Below are 26,458 nucleotides of genomic sequence, written 5' to 3'. Positions count from 1 at the left end.
CTTTCCAGTTCGCTCAATCTCTTGTTCGTCATACACCCTCCTGCGCGTTCAGGCCCCGATCACTAAAAATATTTTTTTAATTCCAGCCTTCCCTCACCAATTTGATCTTCCCATTCTCCTTGTTCCCTCACTTCTGACACATATATCCTCTTTGTCAGCCTCTCATATATATATATATATATATATATATATATATATATATATATATATATATATATATATATATATATATATATATTCTTTTTTCTTTCGTACTATTCGCCATTTCCCGCGACAGCGAGGTAGTGTTAAGAACAGAGGACTGGGCCTTCGAGGGAATATCCTCACCTGGCCCCCTTCTCTGTACCTTCTTTTGGAAAATTGAAAAAAAACGAGAGGGGGGGATTTCCAGCCTCCCGCTCCCTCCCCTTTTAGTCGCCTTCTACGACACGCAGGGAATACGTGGGAAGTATTCTTTCTCCCCTACCCCCAGGGATAATATATATATATATATATATATATATATATATATATATATATATATATATATATATATATATATATATATTCCTATGAGTCCACGGGGAAAATGAAACACGATAAGCTCCCAAGTGCACTTTCGTGTAATAATCACATCATCAGGGGAGACACAAGAGAGAAATATGTCAGTTGATATACATCGAAGAGACGAAGCTAGGACGCCATTTGGTAAACACATATATACATGTGTGTGTGTGTGTGTGTGTGTGTGTGTGTGTGTGTGTGTGTGTGACGATGCTAGCGACACTTGGTCACACCGCGAGATGTGAAGATTACATCATCATTACCTCCTACAGCTTCAACACTGCCCTTCAGTCAGTCAGTAACAGGGATAGGGTGGGGTCCTTGGAGTGAGAAGTTCCTGGACAAGATTATATTTACTGTAAGGGAAGCTGAATGCCCCCAATTCAAGGTCATCTCGTTGTGCTACCAACAAGCCACTTACAAGTCAGCTGGTGTTATTAGTTCCTTGGCAACTAAGGAGATTATAAGGGTAAGTGGTGTTGCTATTAGTGATATATATTTCCTCGTACGTTTTGCGAGGAGAAACAACATTGAAAGTCTTTGCCTGGTTTGAGGATTCGGTTCCTTAGACGTTCACCGAGTATCATGGCGTAGGTGGTTGTTTACGCAGATCTCTAGGCATGGTGGCCAGAGGGAGAATGCGTATATGTGGTGCTGTGGATGAGCCCGCCTGACGTCACAAGTCAGACATGACGGTATTGGGAGTTGATCTCTCTGTTGCCAAGCTAAACTTCCTCGATATTTTTAAGCCAGAACGTGTTTAATACCTTGAATAACAACTAGATTTTAAAAATGTATTCATTCTTTTCGATGTTTTCACTCGGTATTATGGTGTTACAATTGTTAACTGCGTTTATACAGACGTGTGTCATATTAGGTAACCGGCAACTCAGGCGTCCTCCACATCTCAACAAGGAAAAGACTGATAGAATATTACACATCACTTACATGTGCTGGTTTCTACAGTCCACATAATGGCGGGTGTTGTGGAGCAGACACAGAGAATATATGATTTAATGAATAGTTTTGAAGAGCTGTGGAAATGTGTGTGCGTGTTCCCCACTACATGTACGCAAAGATGGTGATAATGGCCTTGCCTTGAGGGTAGGTGGATTTTCCCCATTTTCCGTGCCCATCACTGATTTGTGGATCAGTATTAAGTGGTTTGTGATGATCGATGGGAAAGGAGCTGTTTGGCATGTATTGCCGTACGTCAATGGATATTGTAAATTTGATATTGAAGACTGGTCTTGTGCCAGTGTTGTGGAACATGAAATTGAACTAAATGTCGAATATATATATATATATATATATATATATATATATATATATATATATTCAGTGATCCAATTTCCAATGAAAATTAACCGTTTTACGTATTTAGGCAGCCATTAAACAGTGATTTTTTCTTTGCTTTTGAAGATAAGGAAACATGAAGTTGCTTGTCTTCGACTTTGTATAACATTAAATGCCGTCGCTTATGACTACATTTTTACAGTGTTTGGTCTTTTTTCCAGATAAGTTAGGCTAAGGTACTTTTACTTGAGTTCGAAAATTAACCAGATAATCTTGGATGATTGTGTGAAGAAACCTTGAGGATATGTTAGACGCGAATTAAAGCGAAATTGGCAATATAATGACCCTCTACAGTTGCCATGTGTCACATTCATATTTACCACCCGAGCCTAATAATCTGTATAACTTCGTCCTTTTTTCTTTCTTTTTACAGTCCTTATTACGTATACGATATGCTTCTTATTATGTATTTCCTTTTAATAAACTTCTCTGTTGCCGTATGGTTGATGGCATACTGGGCTAACATGAATAAGCCTTGCAACAAGTGATTAATGTGGCATGTGTAATCTTAAGGGGCACCAGATAATGGCCGAGCTGTGTCGTAGTTTGGAGTTGAAGCTGTTAAAAGGCTGACATCCTTTGTAGGATTGGAGGCAAGTACTTAACACTCTGAGGGAAGAAGAGCTTTCATTAGTCCACAGCACATGATACATTGAACTACATTAGTTTCCGAAGGTAATAGAATGAAACTTAATTATTAACTCTTTAGATAGGGACGTAAGTGATAATTTGCATATATCCAAAGTACAGTTAAGTGAAGTATATATGAGAGTGATAGAACAAATTCATGGATGAATTAGTGTAATATACTAGAGTACGAAGTTGCATGAGCCTCAAATTAAGTACTGGGAGTGTATGATGAATATGATGGTGGTGTAATAGGTTGATTGGTGTGGAATATGAAGCAAATGGGCGAGTTTAATTATATATATGTATTTATTTTTTTCCAGAGATTACAAATGTGGTTTACCATACGCAGTATGGAGAATCTGTTCAGTGAAATGGACACGTATGTTTCATTAACCCAGAACAGAAAATAGTAGTGAAACCTCCTAATATAGGGTCTGTCAGCTGATATTACATCTTCATCTACCATCTAGGTGTTCTGCTGTGTCACTTTAAGTATTATAGTCCATACTCCCACCAGAATAATTTAAGAGAACTGGATAAAGATAAGATTCTGGAAAGATTTAACACACCATGTTTCTATAGGCATTCATATTTTTTTCCGTAATGAATATACTTTAAAGGATACATATAGTTTTATATTGCAAACATTATCTAGTTAGAAGTTTCAGTAGAGACTGATTCTTAAAAGTTATATAATATGGGAAAGTAAATATAGTTTTCTTTTGCAGGGAACCAGAGCCGAAGAATGCCTTCTGAAGTCCCCTACAGGTTTCCCTTTTATGACGTAAGTTGTGTTCTGTTCTTGGTATGAATGCAATAGTTTGTGAGTGTAAAGTACTGACTACTATTGGCGTGTTAACAGTGTCGATATTTAATGAATGTAAGCTTTGACAATAAGAGAAGCAGAGCGGCGTTCATTGGAGAAATTCATATGCAAAATTGTATCAGGTAATACTGGTGTGGGATATAAGTATCAGGGAAAATGTTGGGATAGTTAAAGACAGTCATACACACATGTGAAACACTTTTCATGAATAATCAGAAGCTACGGAAATCGCCTGACCTCCCTTGCAGCCGAGATATATCGTGTTATAATGTTTTATTTTTTTTATACATATATTTATTTTGTTGCTGTCTCCCTTGTTAGCGAGGTAGCGCAGGGGAACAGACGAAAGAATGGCCCAACCCACCCACACACGCACATATACATGCCTATACATTTCAACGTATACAGACATATACATATATACACATGTATATATTCATACATGCTGCCTTCATCCATTCTAACCGCCACCCCGCCACACATGAAATGTCACCCCCCTTCCCCCGCGTGAGCGCGAGGTAGCGCTAGGAAAAGACAACAAAGGTCACATCCGTGCACTGAAAGCACAGCTCCCTTTCCACATCCAGGTAGATAAACAGAGAGTAAAGTGATTGGTTCCCAGTGAAAGTCGGTTTGCTGCAGGGATGCATGATGTCTCCATGATTGTTTAATTTGTCTATGGATGGGGTGGTTAGGGAGTTGAATGCAAGAGTTTTGGATAGAGGGGCAAGTATACAGTCTGTTATGGATGAGAGGGCTTGGGAAATGAGTCAGTTTTTGTTCGTTGATGATATAGTGCTTGTGGATGATTTGGGTGAGAAACTGCACAAGTTGGTGACTGAGTTTGGTGAAGTGTGTGAAAGAAGAAAGCTGAGAGTAAATGTGAAAAAGAGCAAGGTTATTAGGTTCAGTAGGATTGAGGGACAAGTTAATTGGGATGTAAGTTTGAATGGAGAAAAACTGAAGGAAGTGAAGTGTGTCAGATATCTGGGAGTGGATTTAGCAGCGGATGGAACCATGTAAGTGTAAGTGAGTCACAGGGTGGGGGAGGGGGCGAAGGTTCTGGGAGCATTAAAAAATGTGTGGAAGGTGAGAACTTTATCTTGGAGAGCAAAAATGGGTATGTTTGAAGGAATAGTGGTTCCAGCAATGTTGTGTGGTTGTGAGGCGTGGGCTATAGATAGAGGTGTGTGGAGGAGGGTAGATGTGTTGGAAATGAAATGTTTGAGGACAATATGTGGTGTGAGGTGGTTTGACCGAGTAAGTAATGAAAGGGTAAGAGAGATGTGTGGTAATAAAAAGAGTTTATTTGAGAGAGCAGAAGAGGGTGTATTGAAATGGTTTGGTCACATGGAGAGAATGAGTCAGGAAAGATTGACAAAGAGGATATATATGTCATAGATAGAGGGAATGAGGAGAAGTGGTCGACCAAATTGGAGGTGGAAGGATGGAGTGAAAAAGATTTTGAGTGCTCGGGGCCTGAACACACAGGAGGGTGAAAGGCGTGCAAGGAATAGAGTGAATTGGAACGATGTGGTATGCTGGGGTCAACGTGCTATCATTGGATTGAACCAGGGCATGTGAAGTGTCTGGGATAAACCATGGAAAGTTTTTGGGGGCCTGGATGTGGAAAGGGAATCATGATTTTGGTGCATTACACATGACAGCTAGAGAATGAGTGTGAACAAATGTGGCCTTTTGTTGTGTTTTCCTAGTGCTCCCTCGCACGCTTGCAAGGGGAGGTGGGTGCCATTTCATGTGTGGCAGGATGGTGACGGGTATATTCTGGATGAAGGCAGCAAGTATGGATATATACATGTGTATATATGTATATGTATGTGTACGTTGAAATGTATAGGTATGTATGTATATGTGCTTGTGTGGGCGTCTATACATATACATGTGTATATGGGTGGGTTGGGTCATTCTTTCATCTGTTTCCGTGCGCTAATGCAGGAGACAGCGACTAAGTGTAATAGATAAATAGAATTTATTTATATTTATTATATTTGATCGCTGTTTCCCGCATCAGCAAGGTATTTCCAGGAAATGGATGAAGAATGGCCCATCCTCTCATATACACACATCTATACATAAATGCCCACACATACACATATACATATAAGCATATACATACATACATACATATACATACACATACATGGACATATAGATATATATACATGTAGAGATTCATACTTGCTTGCCTTCATACATTCCCGGCACTACCCAACTCCACAGGAGACAGCATTGCTATCCCCTGCTGTAGCAAGGTAGTGCCAGGAAAACAGACAAAAAAGGCCACATTCATTCACACTCAGTCTCTTGCTGTCATGTGTAATGCACCAAAACCATCGTAGCATTAATAGGTGGCTTTGATAGGGCATTTAGTATGCCCTTGCTGTCTCAGTTAACATAAGGAAATGTAAAAACAAAAAAGTAATTTTGTCCTTTATAATACCACAAGTACTAATGCTGTCGCCATAGAAATTTTTAGAACATATAATCCCCAAAAAGGTAGGTAGTGAATGTGATCCATAAAACCCTACTTTTTGCTTCTGCTCTGTTTCAGCAGTGACTTGTATATATTTCTATTTCACCTAGGTATAGAATTACAGGAAAGTTCCTTTTTTTTTTTTTTTTATACTATTCGCCATTTCCCGCGATAGCGAGGTAGCGTTAAGAACAGAGGACTGGGCCTTTGAGGGAATACCCTCACCTGGCCCCCTTCTCTGTTCCTTCTTTTGGAAAATTAAAAAAAAAAAAAAAAAAAGGAAAGTTCCTTATCACCAGAAAAAATTATTGAACCTTTTCATGTTTATATCTGTTGAAAATATACTCCAGCAGTAACATTTCATATGTGTGTGTCTTGCTGAAGTATGTTATTTTTAAGTTGTGATAATTTCCAGAATCAATGTCACTTTTGAATTAGAAAAAGTATCATAAGACAAGTCTGACTGAGAACAGGAAGAGATTTCAAGCTTATTATATTGATATGGAAAAGCTAAATTTGTCTTAACTAATTTCCTTTTTTTTTTCTTTTTTTCACAGGATGTATCCAAATCTTCACGAACGCCAAGTGCATCCTCTAAGAATTTGGAATGGGTCCGTCCTACATCTGGTAAGTTGTCTGAGCAAATATTTGTATACACATCATGCCACATAGCAAAGCATTCTAATCTGCTTATTGCATCTAAAGGATATTCCACAAATTCTGTTGAAGAATTTTTATACTATAATTGATATGACCAAATTTTATTTCTGCCTCCCTCACACTTGGACTACTGGCATACAATCTCTCCTTGTCACGCTTAACGCTTAACTCACATAGCTCATTCTTAATTACAGATTTTCCTGCACTGAGCACTGTGCACTAGCCCTGCCATTTGGCAAAATGGTAGGAGCAATAGATAGAAGTAGTAGATAGGAACATTTAAGCAGGAGCATTAGGTAGAAGTCAGTAGGAATACTAGATTAGAGTCACTGCAGGCACTGCACTATAGTTGCCTTCTGCCATTGGCCTGTTAAGGGTGGGCACTAAAGGCTAAGAAGCTGCACTGGAGTTAACTAGTTATGGAGACTGTTGCCTTGTCCACCCCACTCAATTGAGGGAGTTTCAGGAGGGAACAGGCATCAGAGATATAGATAGATAGATAAATAGGTGTACGTAAGAACTAAATGTTATGATAGTTGGAAGTAGAGGGTTCAAAAGAATAATAAATAACAGAGAATAAAAGGTGTTTAAGTGTGGCCTTCTTCATGGATTTCAAGAGGTATTGCCATCTTGGAGTCAAGTATTTCTGTTTTGCATCTGTTTTCCTTTTAACCTATTATAGACACATATTGATATTGACATACCCCCTTGTTTAAATTTGGTTCTTCATCTGCTCTAAACATTTCAACATGTTCCAAACTTTTGTCATTCTTCATTTTTTCATTATCTGACATCAATTATGATTGTATTGCTATTGTTAGTATTGTTATTGTATCCATTAGTGTAATAAACTCTTGTTCTAGAATTCGTACTTATCAGACTTTTAATGTTTATATGCATTATCTTCCAAAGATTCTATCTCTTTATTAGTCCTCAGCTGATTTTTAGTTACTGCACTTCCCTTATATTTTTTTATTCCACATATATAGTTACTTTTCTTCCATTCTTGAAAGAGGTGTTTCTTATCCTATAATTTTTTTTTACTACTGCTTTATTCCCATCTCTGCTGAAACTTTCCGTATTTGGTTCTCAAATAAAAAAGAATTATGTGGGTCTGTTGGGTCTTTGTGGTAGTCATAATCTGTGCATTTATACTTAACTTCTCATTCCATCATTTTGACCTTTTTTATTCATTATATATTTCATGCTCTTCCCATTATTGATTCATATCATTATCCTATTCTAGTTTTTAGGTAACTGGTGATGTGTGATATCTTTAATCATATTTTGGCCATTGATTTCTATTCTTGCGTGGCATCTGTAGTGATTCCATTTTTTCTCCATCTATTTTCAATATTATGTTTGTTACAGAATTTGCTTTTTTGGTTTTCTTAAGTTAGTTTTTACCTTTGCTGAAATCTGTGTATCTTCCTCCATTTCTACGCTCATATTTGATTGCCATTTCACATGTTAGTAAGATAGCACCTGGGACAGATAAAGAAAGGCCACATCCTCTCACATGCATTCTCTAACTGTCATCAGTAAAGCACCAAAACCATAGCATCCTGTCCACAATCAAACCCCACAGACCTTTCCATGGTTTACCCAGGATACTTCACATGCCATGGTTCCGTCTGTTGACAGCACGTCGACCTCTGTATACCACATCATTCCAGTTCACTTTGTCCTGTATACACCTTTCACTAGCGTGCATGTTCAGACCCCCACTCACTCAAAATCTTTTCCACTCCATCCTGCTATCCTACTTTGGTCTCCCCATTCTTGTTTTCTCCACTTCCAACATCAATATCCTCTTTGTCATCCTTTCCTCACTCATTCATTTAATATGTCTAATCTTCATCATACTATACTATTCACCATTTCCCGCATTAGCGAGGTAGCGTTAAGAACAGAGGGCTGGGCCTTTGAGGGAATATCCTCACCTGGCCCTCTTCTCTGTTCCTTCTTTTGGAAAATAAAAAAAAAAGAGAGAGAGAGGGGAGGATTCCAGCCACCCGCTCCCTCCCCTTTTAGTTGCCTTCTACGACACGCAGGGAATATGTGGGAAGTATTCTTTCTCCCCTATCCCCAGGGATATCTTCATATGTATGGTAAATGTCATTTTCTTCTTGTATTTTTACTTTTTTCCTATTCTGAATTGTCATTTCCTTTCCTTCTTGCATTTTCACTGTTTCCTATTCAGGCTGTTGAATTTTATTTTGCATTGGTATTAGGTGTTTAGATTTACACATCTCTTTTTTACACCCATGATTGTTCATAGAGTAAAATCAGATGTCATTTAGGCTAGGTCTTGTTGAAGCCTGAACCTGCATTCTTTTCTCCTTTTGCTTATTTTGATTTTTTTTTGTCATATTTATAGCATATTTCTTGATATGTTTAATCACACATCTCTTTATGATAACATCCTCTGATATCCAAAGTTCAAAAAAATGAGTGCTTCCTTACACATTTATTTAGGGAGAATATTCATGTTTGTCATAGCACTTGCACCTGCCACATTTTCAAATAGTTTTTATTATCGTTATTATTATTATTATTTTTTTCATACATATTCGCCATTTCCTGTGTTAGCGAAGTAGCGTTAAGAACAGAGGACTTAGCCTTAGAGAGAAAATCCTCACTTGGCCCCCTTCTCTGTTCCCTATTTTGGTAAAGTAAAAACTGGAGGGGAGGATTTCAAAACCCCCCTGCACCCACCCAAACACACACACACACACACACACACACACACACACACACACACACACACACACACACACACCCTCCCCTTTTAGTCGCCTTCTACGATACAGAGGGAATATATGGGAAGCGTTCTTTTTCCCCTATCCCCGGGGATGATTATTATTATTGTTATTTTCATATATTTATTTTATTGTACTTTGTCGCTGTCTCCCGCGTTAGTGAGGTAGCATAAGGAAAGACGAAAGAATGGCCCAACCCACCCACATATATATACATACATGCCCACATGCGCACATATACATATGTATACATTTCAACGTATACATATACATACACAGACATATACATATATACACATGTACATATTCATACATGATGCCTTCATCCATTCCCATCGCCACCCCGCCACACAGGATATGGTACCACCCTCCCCCTGCACACGCGCGAGGTAGCACCAGGATAGACAACAAAGGCCACATTCGTTCACTCTCAGTCTCCAGCTGTCTTGTGTAATGCACTGAAACCTTAGCTCCCTTTCCACATCCAGGCCCCACAAAACTTTCCATGGTTTACCCCAGATGCTTCACATGCCCTAGTTCAATCCATTAACAGCTTATTGAACCCAGTATACCACAGTATTCCAATTCACTCTATTCCTTGCACGCCTTTCACCCTCCTGTATGTTCAGGCCCCGATCACTCAAAATCTTTTTCACTCCATCCTTCCACCTCCAATTTGGTCTCCCACTTCTCGTTCCCTCCACCTCTGACACATATATCCTCTTTGTCAATCTTTCCTCACTCATTCTCTCCATGTGACCAAACCATTTCACTACACCCTCTTCTGCTCTCTCAACCACGCTCTTTTTGATATTATTGTTATTATTATTATTATTATTATCATTATTATTATTATTATTATTATTATTTTATTTATATTTATTATACTTTGTCGCTGTCTCCCGCGTTTGTGAGGTAGCGCAAGGAAACAGATGAAAGAATGGCCCAACCCACCCACATACACATGTATATACATACACGTCCACACACACACACATATACATACCTATACATTTCAATGTATACATACATAGACATACACAGACATATACATATATACACATGTACGTAGTTCATGCTTGCTGCCTTTAGTCATTCCCATCGCACCCCGCCACACATGGAAAGACAACCCACTCCCCCCCCTGCATTCACACGAGGTTGCACTAGGAAAAGACAACAAAGGCCACATTCGTTCACACTCAGTCTCTAGCTGTCATGTATAATGCACCAAAAGCACAGCTCCCTTTCCACATCCAGGTTCCACAAAACTTTCCATGGTTTACCCCAGACACTTCATATGCTCTGGTTCAATCCATTGATAGCACGTTGACCCCAGTATACCACATTGTTCCAATTGTCTGTATTCCTTGCATGCCTTTCACTCTCCTGCATGTTCAGGCTCCGATCGCTCAAAATCTTTTTCACTCCATCTTTCCACCTCCAAATTGGTCTCCCACGTCTCCTCGTTCCCTCCACCTCTGACACATATATCCTCTTTGTTAATCTCTCCTCGCTCATTCTCTCCATATGACCAAACCATTTCAAAACACCCTCATCTACTCTCTCACCCACACTCTTTTTATTACCACACACCTCTCTTACCCTTTCATTACTTACTCAATCAAACCACCGCACACCACATATTGTCCTTAAACATCTCATTTCCAACACATCCACCCTCCTCCACACAACTCTATCTATAGCCTATGCCTTGCAACCATATATCATTGTTGAAACCACTATTCCTTCAAACATACCCATTTTTGCTTTCCGAGATAATGTTCTCTCCTTCCACACATTTTTCAACACTCCCAGAACTTTTGCCCCCTCCCCCACCCTGTGACTCACTTCCATTTCCATGGTTCCATCCGCTGCCAAATCCACTCCCAGATATCTAAAACACTTCACTTCAGTTTTTCTCCATTCAAACTCACCTCCCAGTTGACTTGTCCCTCAACCCTACTGTACCTAATAACCTTGCTCTTATTCACATTTACTCTCAGCTTTCTTCTTTCACACGCCTCGCAACCATATAATATTGTTGGAACCACTATTCCTTCAAACAAACCCATTTTAGCTCTCCGAGATAATGTCCTTGCCTTCCACACATTTTTCAACACTCCCAGAACTTTTGCCCCCTCCCCCGACCTGTGATTCACTTCCGTTTGCATGGTTCCATCCACTGCCATATCCACTCCCAGATATCTAAAACACTTCACTTCAGTTTTTCTCTATTCAAACGTACCTCCCAATTGACTTGTCCCTCAACCCTACAGTACCTAATAACCTTGCTCTTATTCACATTTACTCTCAGCTTTCTCCTTTCACACACTTACCAAACTCAGTCACCAGCTTCTGCAATTTCTCACCCGAATCATCCACCAGTGCTGTATCATCAGCGAACAACAACTGACTCACTTCTCAAGCCCTCTCATCCACAACAGTTTGCATACTTGCCCCTCTTTTCAATTATTATTGTCATTATTATTATTATACTTGATCACCATTTCCCTCGTCAACGAGGTAGCAGTCTAGTATGATAATGAAAAAACTTTGAAAATGAGGCAAATGCAAGTGCTTTGACAAACATGAATATTCTCCTTAAAATAATGTGTATGAAAGCTCTCATTTTTGGAATTTTGGATCCCAGAGAATGTCATTATAAAGAGACATGTGATTATGCACATTGAGAAATATGCTATAAATATGACAAAATCCAAATATGCAAATGGAGAAATGAATGCAGGTTCAGGCTCCCACAAAGCCTAGCCTAAATGAAATTTGTTTTTACTCTACAAACAATCATGGGTGTAAGGAAAGGGAGAGGAGTAAATTTAAACACCTAATACCAATGTAATGTGACAAATTCAACAGTCTGAATAGGAAACATTGAAAATAGTATCTGCATGTTTTATTACCTTGTCTGATTTTCACTTTGATCTGTATTACTGGTTTGTCTTTCATATGATTCATTGATTGTTTCTCCACATTTTTCTTTTATATATTTACCAGCTTTTCTCTGTATTCATTTACGTATTCTTGATCAATATGATTTTTTTCATATTCATCATCCTTGCTAAACTATTTTCTTTCTTTTTTCTCTGTGTGTAAGCATTACATCGCTGTACGTATATATTGTCTTCATAAATTTCTTCTTTGCTTTGAAGAATGTATGTGAGAAATACTTAGAAAAGCAAATGGATTTGTATGTAGCATTTATGGATCTGGAGAAGGCATATGATAGAGTTGATAGAGATGCTCTGTGGAAGGTATTAAGAATATATGGTGTGGGAGGAAAGTTGTTAGAAGCAGTGAAAAGTTTTTATCGAGGATGTAAGGCATGTGTACGTGTAGGAAGAGAGGAAAGTGATTGGTTCTCAGTGAATGTAGGTTTGCGGCAGGGGTGTGTGATGTCTCCATGGTTGTTTAATTTGTTTATGGATGGGGTTGTTAGGGAGGTAAATGCAAGAGTTTTGGAAAGAGGGGCAAGTATGAAGTCTGTTGGGGATGAGAGAGCTTGGGAAGTGAGTCAGTTGTTGTTCGCTGATGATACAGCGCTGGTGGCTGATTCATGTGAGAAACTGCAGAAGCTGGTGACTGAGTTTGGTAAAGTGTGTGGAAGAAGAAAGTTAAGAGTAAATGTGAATAAGAGCAAGGTTATTAGGTACAGTAGGGATGAGGGTCAAGTCAATTGGGAGGTGAGTTTGAATGGAGAAAAACTGGAGGAAGTGAAGTGTTTTAGATATCTGGGAGTGGATCTGGCAGCGGATGGAACCATGGAAGCGGAAGTGGATCATAGGGTGGGGGAGGGGGCGAAAATTCTGGGGGCCTTGAAGAATGTGTGGAAGTCGAGAACATTATCTCGGAAAGCAAAAATGGGTATGTTTGAAGGAATAGTGGTTCCAACAATGTTGTATGGTTGCAAGGCGTGGGCTATGGATAGAGTTGTGCGCAGGAGGATGGATGTGCTGGAAATGAGATGTTTGAGGACAATGTGTGGTGTGAGGTGGTTTGATCGAGTGAGTAACGTAAGGGTAAGAGAGATGTGTGGAAATAAAAAGAGCGTGGTTGAGAGAGCAGAAGAGGGTGTTTTGAAGTGGTTTGGGCACATGGAGAGGATGAGTGAGGAAAGATTGACCAAGAGGATATATGTGTCGGAGGTGGAGGGAGCAAGGAGAAGAGGGAGACCAAATTGGAGGTGGAAAGATGGAGTGAAAAAGATTTTGTGTGATCGGGGCCTGAACATGCAGGAGGGTGAAAGGAGGGCAAGGAATAGAGTGAATTGGAGCGATGTGGTATACCGGGGTTGACGTGCTGTCAGTGGATTGAATCAAGGCATGTGAAGCGTCTGGGGTAAACCATGGAAAGCTGTGTAGGTATGTATATTTGCGTGTGTGGACGTATGTATATACATGTGTATGGGGGGGGGGGTTGGGCCATTTCTTTCGTCTGTTTCCTTGCGCTACCTCGCAAACGCGGGAGACAGCGACAAAGCATAAAAAAAAAAAAAAAAAAATCTTCTTATTGGTAGATAGCAAAAACTTCCCAAGTCTCCTCATTTAGTTGTAGAGGGTGACTAAGACAGGTGGGATACCCTTCTTTCTTGTGTTTCAGTTTTATTATGGTGGATCAGGAGAAGGAACCAAATATGGAATGCTCTTCTTCCTTGAAAGTTCAGGAAGAGACAGGTAGTGTGTTTGAGGAAAGGAACTGGGATTTTCTAGATCTGAGTGAAACATAGCTCAAAGGTAAGGGAGAAGAATGGCTGAGAATGTCTTAGGGGTAAAGCGGTCAGAGTGAGGGCAAGAGCCAAGGAAAGAGTAGCATTTCTACTGAAGGAGTTGGGGAAATGTTTGAAAGAGTGTAAGGAAGTGAGCCTCAGACACATGTAACTAAAGGTGAAAGTGAATTACAATAGATGGGTTATTACCAGTATTTAAGCATTTAGACAAGCGAGGAATGAGGAAGTAAGGTCAGTGTTTTGGGAGGAACTTAGTGAGAATGTCAGCAGTTTTGATGCAGAAATCAGGTATTAGTGATGGGTGCTTTTAATGTGAGAATGGGTAATGTGGCACTAGAGGGTATGATTAGGGGCATAGGGTATTCAGTGTTATGAATGAAAAAGTGAACAGGTAATGGAGTTCTGTTCTAAAAGAGTGCTGTTTAATGGGAATACCTGGTTTAAAAGAGGGACATCTGCAACTATACATCAATGAGTAGGTTAGATGATAAGCAGGCATTATTGGATTATGTAGTTGTTGATAGGCTTGCAAGAAAAAGATATCTCCTTGGATATGAATATCCTGACAGGGGTATCTGTTAGGATGGTACATGCACATGACAGCAAGAGAGTGGATGTGAGTGAATGAAGCAGTTTCTTAGGCTTGCAAGAAGATATCTCCTTGGATTTGAATATCCTGACAGGGGTATCTGATAGGATGGTACATGCACATGACAGCAAGAGAGTGGATGTGAGTGAATGAAGCAGTTTCTTTGTCTCCTCTGCCTCATGAACATGGGAAATGGTTAACGAGTATGAATCTTTTTCATGCATATTTACCATTTCCTGTTTTGGGAGGAGCTTAGTGAGCATGTCAGCAGTTTTGATGCAGAAATCAGGTATTAGTGATGGGTGCTTTTAATGTGAGAATGGGTTATGTGGCACTAGAGGGTATGATTAGGGGCATAGGGTATTCAGTGTTATGAATGAAAAAGTGAACAGGTAATGGAGTTCTGTTCTAAAAGAGTGCTGTTTAATGGGAATACCTGGTTTAAAAGAGGGACATCTGCAACTATACATCAATTAGTAGGTTAGATGATAAGCAGGCATTATTGGATTATGTAGTTGTTGATAGGCTTGCAAAAAAAAGATATCTCCTTGGATTTGAATACCCTGACAGGGGTATCTGTTAGGATGGTACTTACACATGACAGCAAGAGAGTGGATGTGAGTGAATGAAGCAGTTTCTTTGTCTCTTCTGCCTCATGAACATGGGAAATGGTTAACGAGTATGAATCTTTTTCATGCATATTTACCATTTCCTGTTTTGGGAGGAGCTTAGTGAGCATGTCAGCAGTTTTGATGCATAAGTCAGGTATTAGTGATGGGTGCTTTTAATGTGAGAATGGGTTATGTGGCACTAGAGGGTATGATTAGGGGCATAGGGTATTCAGTGTTATGAATGAAAAAGTGAACAGGTAATGGAGTTCTGTTCTAAAAGAGTGCTGTTTAATGGGAATACCTGGTTTAAAAGAGGGACATCTGCAACTATACACCAATGAGTAGGTTAGATGATAAGCAGGCATTATTGGATTATGTAGTTGTTGATAGGCTTGCAAGAAAAAGATATCTCCTTGGATTTGAATATCCTGACAGGGATATCTGTTAGGATGGTACATACACATGACAGCAAGAGAGTGGATGTGAGTGAATGAAGCAGTTTCTTTGTCTCTTCTGCCTCATGAACATGGGAATTGGTTAACGAGTATGAATCTTTTTCATGCATATTTACCATTTCCTGTTTTGGGAGGAGGTTAATGAGCATGTCAGCAGTTTTGATGCAGAAATCAGGTATTAGTGATGGGTGCTTTTAATGTGAGAATGGGTTATGTGGCACTAGAGGGTATGATTAGGGGCATAGGGTATTCAGTGTTATGAATGAAAAAGTGAACAGGTAATGGAATTCTGTTCTAAAAGAGTGCTGTTTAATGGGAATACCTGGTTTAAAAGAGGGACATCTGCAACTATACATCAATGAGTAGGTTAGATGATAAGCAGGCATTATTGGATTATGTAGTTGTTGATAGGCTTGCAAGAAAAAGATATCTCCTTGGATTTGAAAATCCTGACAGGGGTATCTATTAGGGTGGTACATACACATGACAGCAAGAGAGTGGATGTGAGTGAATGAAGCAGTTTCTTTGTCTCCTCTGCCTCATGAACATGGGAAATGGTTAACGAGTATGAATCTTTTTCATGCATATTTACCATTTCCTGTTTTGGGAGGAGCTTAGTGAGCATGTCAGCAGTTTTGATGCAGAAATCAGGTATTAGTGATGGGTGCTTTTAATGTGAGAATGGGATATGTGGCACTAGAGGGTATGATTAGAGGCATAGGGTATTCAGTGATATGAATGAAAAAGTGAACAGGTAGTGGAGTTTTGTTCTAAAAGAGTGCTGTTTAATGGGAACACCTGGTTTAAAAGAGGGACATATGCAACTATACATCAATGAGTAGGTTAGATGATAAGCAGGCATTATTGGATTATGTAGTTGTTGATAGGCTTGCAAGAAAAAGATATCTCCTTGGATTTGAATATCCTGACAGGGATATCTGTTAGGATGGTACATACACATGACAGCAAGAGAGTGGATGTGAGTGAATGAAGTAGTTTCTTTGTCTCTTCTGCCTCATGAACATGGGAAATGGTTAACGAGTATGAATCTTTTTCATGCATATTTACCATTTCCTGCATGAGCATGGTGGCATCAGGAACAGATGACTGAGCCAGAAAGGAAAAGACCCTTGCCATTATGTGAAAGCAGAACTAAAGAAAATATTATGTAGATAATAGAAAAAAGATTGTAGATTTACTACCTTGGTCTGGCAGTGAGAACAATGGTGTATGATTTAGCTGTGCATGATGTAAAACTACCACTGCTTTTAAATCATGATCCAAGTTGGTGGTCATCTTCAATACTTTGTACTTAGGATTTTGAGAGTTTTCAGGTTTAGAAATTCAAATTTTCAAGTCTCACCTGTATATGTAGATATTTTTGCAAAAAAATTTATCGTAAGTTTTATATAATGGTCCAGCAGCTGATATACGCTACCTCAAAAACATATTTACAAAATATGAAAAAACAGATCCAGTAGTTTGTTTTGTTTCTTCTCATATAGGTGAGTCACATGCTCCACCTCTGCTTTAAGGATCAATCACATTAGTTTGTGGAAGAGATTGAGTATAGTGCAATGGAAACTCTTCCCCTCAAAGGTTATTTGTTTAGCGAGTATTGAAGGACATTTGCTAAACAAATGATATGAATTATCAAGGAAACTGACCCATGGCATTTGGTTACACAGAGAACTCCCTTGAAATAGCATCTAACACACTCCAGAGTTACTTTCATTAAGTACCACAGTCCTGTCAAAGGTATTAAAAAGTGACATCATCGATAGTAAACAGTCATACATGTCAAATGATTTAATAAGTATTTTTGGAAATAAGGAATGAACCCTTTTTGATTCATCTCCCATTTGAATGAGCTGGTTAGAAGGATTAAATACACTAAGAATTCCAAACCATAAGCATATTTTAGGGAATAGTCACAATGGCAACACTGGCTCTGGGCATTAGTTCTTATCTCCTCGATTAAAAGTTTATCAAAAGTTTAGAACACTGCTGCTTTAACATAACCTGCATGGTTAGGGATTTGTTTGCTGAGCAGACAAATCTTATAGGAAGGAAGCAGTGATTTATTCATGTGATACTTTTACTTCTCAAGAGAAAAATGCCCTGAAGTGCATCCTGTTTCCACATGTAACTCTAAAACATAGATGTTACCAGACTCCACCTGCAAGAGGGTACACCATGATTAGAAAATCACCATTGGCAAGACTGCATCTTTGGAAGAGTAGGCTTATCAAAGAACTTCTCACTCCAAAGGAGTCGATTTTCCTTGGTAACAGAAGTAATACATTTGTGCTGAAGGAACCTTTAGAAAGAAAACCTTGGGTAATTATGAATGCACTAAATAGGTAGATAGATAAAGTTCAAAACATGATAGGTGTACCACAGAAACCTGACATTAGCAGTCAGATGTGCATTTTGCTTTTAAACTTTTCTAGAGCATATTTTGTCCTCAGATTGAGGTGATTCAAACAATTTATTGCATGTGTGGCATTGATTCCATGGAAACATGCTCTATGACATCATTTGTATAATAGCTGTTTTAATCTTTGGCAAATAAAACAAATTTGTTGTGTGTCTATGTAGAACCATGGCAACAGCATAGTACAGAGGTTTGCTTATTCCTTCCTTTTATTTTATGATTTGGTAAGTAAATCTTTCTTTTATTCTGTTTCAGAGGAAGAGAAGTTCGGGAGTATACCAATTGCTGAGTGGACATCCAGTGAAGTTGTTGACTTTCTGTTTAATGCTTGTCATCAGCTCAATTTTGAGTATGAAGATATGAAGTTGGTTAAACTGAGTGGGTTAAAAGGATCTGATCTTTTGAAGCTTGATGAAAATGGTTTTAAACAATTGTACAAAAATTATGGAGACAAAGTATATAGATATTTCCAGGAGTACAAGGCTAAAGAGAGAAGACAATTTCATGGTAAGTTTGTAATTAAGAATTCAAGTTTTTTGAAAAATCAGTTAGTGTCAACATACAGACATTAAGAAGCTGATATCATAAAGAATTTATCTTCTTATTAGGATGTTGCATCTTTACTTCATACTCTGTACTTCTATGAAATTATTAGCTGAGAATGAGCATATTGATCATAATGTTCTGGAAACTTTTTCAGTCCTATACTTTAATTTCACATGTTATGATAAACAAGCACAAAACTTTAGTTATATTTCAAAAAAATAGATTTGTAATGAAGTCATTTGTTTATTTGTTCCTTGCTGAGGCAGGAGAACCAGTAAGGTATGAAAAATATCTGCGAAAAAGAGGTTAATTTGATGATAGTTATATACTTTGTTTCCTGTCCACAGTGCAGCTTTAAAACAAAAGCATTGTTATTATTATTTTATTATTATACTTAATGGCTGTCTACCACATCACCAAGGTGGCGCCAGGAAACGGGCAAAGAATGACCCAACCACTCACATACACATATATACATATACACATACATATATACATAAACGCACGTACATGCAGATATGGATACATATACATACATGTCAACATATACATACTTATACAAACACAGACTTATACATATTTACACCTGTGCATATTCATACTTGCTTGCCTTCGTCCATTCTTGTCGCTACCCTGCCACACAGGAAATAACATTGTTGTTATTATTTTATTATTATACTTAATTGCTGTCTCCCACATCACCGAGGTAGCGCCAGGAAACGGACGAAGAATGGCCCAACCGCTCATACACACACACACACACGCACACACACACACACACACACACATATATATATATATATATTATTATTATTATACTTTGTCGCTGTCTCCCGCATTTGCGAGGTAGCGCAAGGAAACAGACGAAAGAAATGGCCCAACCCCCCCCCCCCATACACATGTATATACATACGTCCACACACGCAAATATACATACCTACACAGCTTTCCATGGTTTACCCCAGACGCTTCACATGCCTTGATTCAATCCACTGACAGCACGTCAACCCCGGTATACCACATCGTTCCAATTCACTCTATTCCTTGCCCTCCTTTCACCCTCCTGCATGTTCAGGCCCCGATCACACAAAATCTTTTTCACTCCATCTTTCCACCTCCAATTTGGTATCCCTCTTCTCCTCGTTCCCTCCACCTCCGACACATATATCCTCTTGGTCAATCTTTCCTCACTCATTCTCTCCATGTGCCCAAACCACTTCAAAACACCCTCTTCTGCTCTCTCAACCACGCTCTTTTTATTTCCACACATCTCTCTTACCCTTACGTTACTCACTTGATCAAACCACCTCACACCACACATTGTCCTCAAACATCTCATTTCCAGCACATCCATCCTCCTGCGCACAACTCTATCCATAGCCCACGCCTCGCAACCATACAACATATATATATATATATATATATATATGTTCTGGAAGGAGATAAATAAAGTGCGTAAGACAAGGGAGCAAATGGGAACTTCAGTGAAGGGCACAAATGGGGAGGTGATAACAAGTAGTGGTAATGTGAGGAGATGGAGTGAGTATTTTGAAGGTTTGTTGAATGTGTTTGATGATAGAGTGGCAGATATAGGGTGTTTTGGTCGAGGTGGTGTGCAAAGTGAGAGGGTTAGGGAAAATGATTTGGTAAACAGAGAAGAGGTAGTGAAAGCTTTGCGGAAGATGAAAGCCAGCAAGGCAGCAGGTTTGGATGGTATTGCAGTGGAATTTATTAAAAAAGGGGGTGACTGTATTATTGACTGGTTGGTAAGGTTATTTAATGTATGTATGACTCATGGTGAGGTGCCTGAGGATTGGCGGAATGCGTGCATAGTGCCATTGTACAAAGGCAAAGGGGATAAGAGTGAGTGCTCAAATTACAGAGGTATAAGTTTGTTGAGTATTCCTGGTAAATTATATGGGAGGGTATTGATTGAGAGGGTGAAGGCATGTACAGAGCATCAGATTGGGGAAGAGCAGTGTGGTTTCAGAAGTGGTAGAGGATGTGTGGATCAGGTGTTTGCTTTGAAGAATGTATGTGAGAAATACTTAGAAAAGCAAATGGATTTGTATGTAGCATTTATGGATCTGGAGAAGGCATATGATAGAGTTGATAGAGATGCTCTGTAGAAGGTATTAAGAATATATGGTGTGGGAGGCAAGTTTTTAGAAGCAGTGAAAAGTTTTTATCGAGGATGTAAGGTATGTGTACGTGTAGGAAGAGAGGAAAGTGATTGGTTCTCAGTGAATGTAGGTTTGCGGCAGGGGTGTGTGATGTCTCCATGGTTGTTTAATTTGTTTATGGATGGGGTTGTTAGGGAGGTGAATGCAAGAGTTTTGGAAAGAGGGGCAAGTATGAAGTCTGTTGGGGATGAGAGAGCTTGAGAAGTGAGTCAGTTGTTCTTCGCTGATGATACAGCGCTGGTGGCTGATTCATGTGAGAAACTGCAGAAGCTGGTGACTGAATTTGGTAAAGTGTGTGAAAGAAGAAAGTTAAGAGTAAATGTGAGTAAGAGCAAGGTAATTAGGTACAGTAGGGTTGAGGGTCAAGTCAATTGGGAGGTATGTTTGAATGGAGAAAAACTGGAGGAAGTAAAGTGTTTTAGATATCTGGGAGTGGATCTGGTAGCGGATGGAACCATGGAAGCAGAAGTGGATCATGGGGAGGGGGTGAAAATCCTGGGAGCCTTGAAGAATGTGTGGAAGTCGAGAACATTATCTCGGAAAGCAAAAATGGGTATGTTTGAAGGAATAGTGGTTCCAACAATGTTGTATGGTTGCGAGGTGTGGGCTATGGATAGAGTTGTGCGCAGGAGGATGGATGTGCTGGAAATGAGATGTTTGAGGACAATGTGTGGTGTGAGGTGGTTTGATGGAGTAAGTAACGTAAGGGTAAGAGAGATGTGTGGAAATAAAAAGAGCGTGGTTGAGAGAGCAGAAGAGGGTGTTTTGAAATGGTTTGGGCACATGGAGAGAATGAGTGAGGAAAGATTGACCAAGAGGATATATGTGTCGGAGGTGGAGGGAACGAGGAGAAGTGGGAGACCAAATTGGAGGTGGAAAGATGGAGTGAAAAAGATTTTGTGTGATCGGGGCCTGAACATGCAGGAGGGTGAAAGGAGGGCAAGGAGTAGAGTGAATTGGATCGATGTGGTATACCGGGGTTGACGTGCTGTCAGTGGATTGAATCAGGGCATGTGAAGCGTCTGGGGTAAACCATGGAAAGCTGTGTAGGTATGTATATTTGCGTGTGTGGACATATGTATATACATGTGTATGGGGGTGGGTTGGGCCATTTCTTTCGTCTGTTTCCTTGCGCTACCTGGCAAACGCGGGAGACAGCGACAAAGCAAATATATATATATATATATATATATATATATATATATATATATATATATATATATATATTTTTTCTTTTTTTCTTTCAAACTATTCGCCATTTCCCGCATTAGCGAGGTAGCGTTAAGAACAGAGGACTGGGCCTTGAGGGAATACCCTCACCTGGCCCAATTCTCTGTTCCTTCTTTTGGAAAAAAAAAAAAAAGAGAGGGGAGGATTTCCAGCCCCCCGCTCCCTCCCCTTTTAGTCGCCTTCTACGACACGCAGGGAATACGTGGGAAGTATTCTTTCTCCCCTATCCCCAGGGATAATATATATATATATATATATATATATATATATATATATATATATATATATTTTTTTTTTTTTTTTTTTTTATACTTTGTCGCTGTCTCCCACGTTTGCGAGGTAGCGCAAGGAAACAGACGAAAGAAATGGCCCAACACCCCCCCCATACACATGTATATACATACGTCCACACACGCAAATATACATACCTACACAGCTTTCCATGGTTTACCCCAGACGCTTCACATGCCTTGATTCAATCCACTGACAGCACGTCAACCCCAGTATACCACATCGCTCCAATTCACTCTATTCCTTGCCCTCCTTTCACCCTCCTGCATATTCAGGCCCCGATCACACAAAATCTTTTTCACTCCATCTTTCCACCTCCAATTTGGTCTCCCTCTTCTCCTTGCTCCCTCCACCTCCGACACATATATCCTCTTGGTCAATCTTTCCTCACTCATCCTCTCCATGTGCCCAAACCACTTCAAAACACCCTCTTCTGCTCTCTCAACCACGCTCTTTTTATTTCCAAACATCTCTCTTACCCTTACGTTACTCACTCGATCAAACCACCTCACACCACACATTGTCCTCAAACATCTCATTTCCAGCACATCCATCCTCCTGCGCACAACTCTATCCATAGCCCACGCCTCGCAACCATACAACATTGTTGGAACCACTATTCCTTCAAACATACCCATTTTTGCTTTCCGAGATAATGTTCTCGACTTCCACACGTTCTTCAAGGCCCCCAGAATTTTCGCCCCCTCCCCCACCCTATGATCCACTTCCGCTTCCATGGTTCCATCCGCTGCCAGATCCACTCCCAGATATCTAAAACACTTCACTTTCTCCAGTTTTTCTCCATTCAAACTCACCTCCCAATTGACTTGACCCTCAACCCTACTGTACCTAATAACCTTACTCTTATTCACATTTACTCTTAACTTTCTTCTTCCACACACTTTACCAAACTCAGTCACCAGCTTCTGCAGTTTCTCACATGAATCAGCCACCAGCGCTGTATCATCAGCGAACAACAACTGACTCACTTCCCAAGCTCTCTCATCCCCAACAGACTTCATACTTGCCCCTCTTTCCAAAACTCTTGCATTTACCTCCCTAACAACCCCATCCATAAACAAATTAAACAACCATGGAGACATCACACACCCCTGCCGCAAACCTACATTCACTGAGAACCAATCACTTTCCTCTCTTCCTACACGTACACATGCCTTACATCCTCGATAAAAACTTTTCACTGCTTCTAACAACTTTCCTCCCACACCATATATTCTTAATACCTTCCACAGAGCATCTCTATCAACTCTATCATATGCCTTCTCCAGATCCATAAATATATATATATATATATATATATATATATATATATATATATATATATATATATATATATATATATATATATATATATATGTAAATGCCTGTACACACATATATACATACATGTCAACATATACATACACACACACACACATACATATTTACACCTGCACATATTCATACTTGCTTCCCTTCATCCATTCCTGTCGCTACCCTGTCACACAGGAAATAGTACCCCCTCCCCTTTCAGCAAGGTAGTGCCATGAAAAGACAAAAAAGGCCTCATTTGCTCACACTCAGTCTCTAGCTGTCATGTGTAATGCACCAAAACCACAGCTCCCTATCCACATCCAGACCCCCACAGATCTTTCTATGGTTTGCCCCAGACACTTCGCATGCCCTGGTTCAGTCAACCCCGGTATACCACATTGCTCCAATTCACTCTATTCCTTGCATGCCTTGTTTAGGCTCTGATCGCTCAAAATCATTTTCACTCCATCCTTCCACCTCCAATTTGGTTTCCCACTTCTCCTTGTTCCCTCCATCTCTGACACATATATCCTCTTTGTCAGTCTTTCCTCAGGTCATTCTCTTTGTCAGTCTTTCCTCACTCATCCTCTCCATGTGTCCAAACCATTTCAACACACCCTCTTCTGCTCTCTCAACCACACTCTTTTTATTACCACGCATCTCTCTTACCCTTTCATTACTTACTCGATCTTACCACCTCACATCACCTATTTTCCTCAAACATTTCATTTCCAACATATCCACCCTCCTCCGTACGACATTATCTATAGCCCATACCTTGCAACCATATAGCATCTTTGGAATTACCATTCCTTCAAACGTACCCATTTTTGCTCTCCAAAATAACGTTCTCTCCTTCCACACATTCTTCATCGCTTCCAGAGCCTTCATTCCCTCACCCACCCTTTGACACACTTTGCTTCAAGGTTCAATCTTCTATTAAGTCCACTTACAGATATCTAAAACACATCACTTCCTCCAATTTTGCTCCATTCAAACTTACCTCCCAATTAACCTGTCCCTCAACCCTACTGAACCTCATAACCTTGCTCTTATTCACATTTACTCTCAACATTCTCCTTTCACACACATTACCAAACTCAGTCACCAACCTCCAGTTTTTCACCCAAATCAGCCACCAGAGCTGTATCATCAGTGAACAACAACTTACTCGCTTCCCAGGTCCTCTCATCCACAACAGACTACATACTTGCCCCTCTCTCCAAAACTTGCATTCACCTCCCTAACCACCCCATCCATAAACAAAATAAACAACCATGGGGACATCACACATCCCTGCCACAAACCGACATTCACTGGGAACCAATCACTCTCCTCTCTTCCTCCTTGTACACATGCCTGACATCCTTGGTAAAAACTTTTCACTGCTTCTAGCATCTTACCTCCCACACCATGTACTCTTTAAACCTTCCACAAAGCATCTCTGTCAACCGTATCATATGCCTTCTCCAAACCCATAAATGCTACATACAAATCCATCTGTTTTTCTAAATATTTCACACATACATTCTTTAAAGCAAAACCTGATCCCCACATCCTCTACCCCTTCTGAGACCACACTGCTCTTCCCCAGTCTGACTCTCTGTACATGCCTTTACCCTCTCAATCAATACCCTCCCATATAATTTCCCAGGAATACTCAATAAACTTTTGCCTCTGTAATTTGAACAGTCACCTTTATCCCCTTGGCCTTTGTACACTAGCACTATGCATGCATTCTGCCAATCCTCAGGCCCTTCACCATGATCCATATATACAATGAATATCCTTACCAACCAATCAACAACAGTCACCCCCACTTTTAATACATTCCACTGCAATGCCATCCAGACCCGCCACCTTGTCGGCTTTTATCTTCCGCAAAGCTTTCACTACCTCTTCTCTGTTTACCAAACTATTCTCCCTGACCCTCTCACTTTGTACCACGGTGTAATGCATTTAATAACGTGTTAATGAGCTTGATGGGTTCTCAGATTAAGCACACAACTCTTCTTATTTACCTAGGAATAAGTTAATGCATAAAAGATAGCATCTTTATAGGATTGACCTATAAAGAACTACAGTTCTGAGCCCCAACCCAACAGGGCAAGCAGAAGGCAAAGGTGCCCACTTCCCAGAGTTAGAGCTGCTACTCTGTTTTGTGTTACTCATAGCTTCATTAAATCTTTTCAGTTTATTAGTTGGCTCTGTGAATAACATTGACTTTAACAAATTTAAATGCAATCCTTGATCTTGCCATTTTATAGTTGCTTGCACAATTGCGTCAATATCAGATAAACAGATCTTATGTAGAACTGAAAGATCTGCTTATTTCTCTGATAATGCACAAAATGTTCTTTCCCAGAAGGTAACAGTCTTTTTTGAGGATATTGCTTGTTGTGCATATGCAGATATATTATTCAATAAGGAATCAGAAGTAGGAGAAAGATTATATATTCCATAGTAGTTATCAATATTGAATAAAAGATTGGAATCATAAAGCTTGATGCCGAGCACATCCACAAACATCATATATTTTCATTCTTACCATTATTAATATTAGGTTATTTAAAAAACATGTTTCATGAAAGATAGTGAAGCAACTGGAAGCTCATTAGAATAGAATGGAAAAGATAGGATTCTAATTGTCCTCTAACACTATTGGAAGTACTGCTGTTCGGAAAATAGATGAGCAGCGTATTCCATTATGGATTTTTTTCTTTTGCCATTGTCATATTGTATCACCACATTTCCTCAGTATCCACACTGTCTTTCAGAGATTGATGTCAT

General features: G+C 39.6%; 1 protein-coding gene across 1 annotated transcript in view; it reads left to right on the top strand.

Annotated features, from left to right (window-relative positions):
* The window catches only part of LOC139746224 (uncharacterized), a 107,656-nt gene that overhangs the window by 64,824 nt on the left and 16,374 nt on the right, over positions 1 to 26,458 (top strand). Inside the window, exons 2-4 of the mRNA XM_071657196.1 lie at positions 3,258 to 3,313; positions 6,407 to 6,476; positions 18,360 to 18,611. Of these exons, the coding sequence (XP_071513297.1) occupies positions 3,258 to 3,313; positions 6,407 to 6,476; positions 18,360 to 18,611 (378 nt within the window). The remainder of the gene's footprint in view (positions 1 to 3,257; positions 3,314 to 6,406; positions 6,477 to 18,359; positions 18,612 to 26,458) is intronic.

This window comes from Panulirus ornatus, chromosome 64, assembly GCF_036320965.1.
Source record: "Panulirus ornatus isolate Po-2019 chromosome 64, ASM3632096v1, whole genome shotgun sequence".
NCBI lineage: Eukaryota > Metazoa > Arthropoda > Malacostraca > Decapoda > Palinuridae > Panulirus > Panulirus ornatus.
Note: the sequence above shows the minus strand (reverse complement) of the source record. Positions and strands in the feature narration are given on the sequence as shown.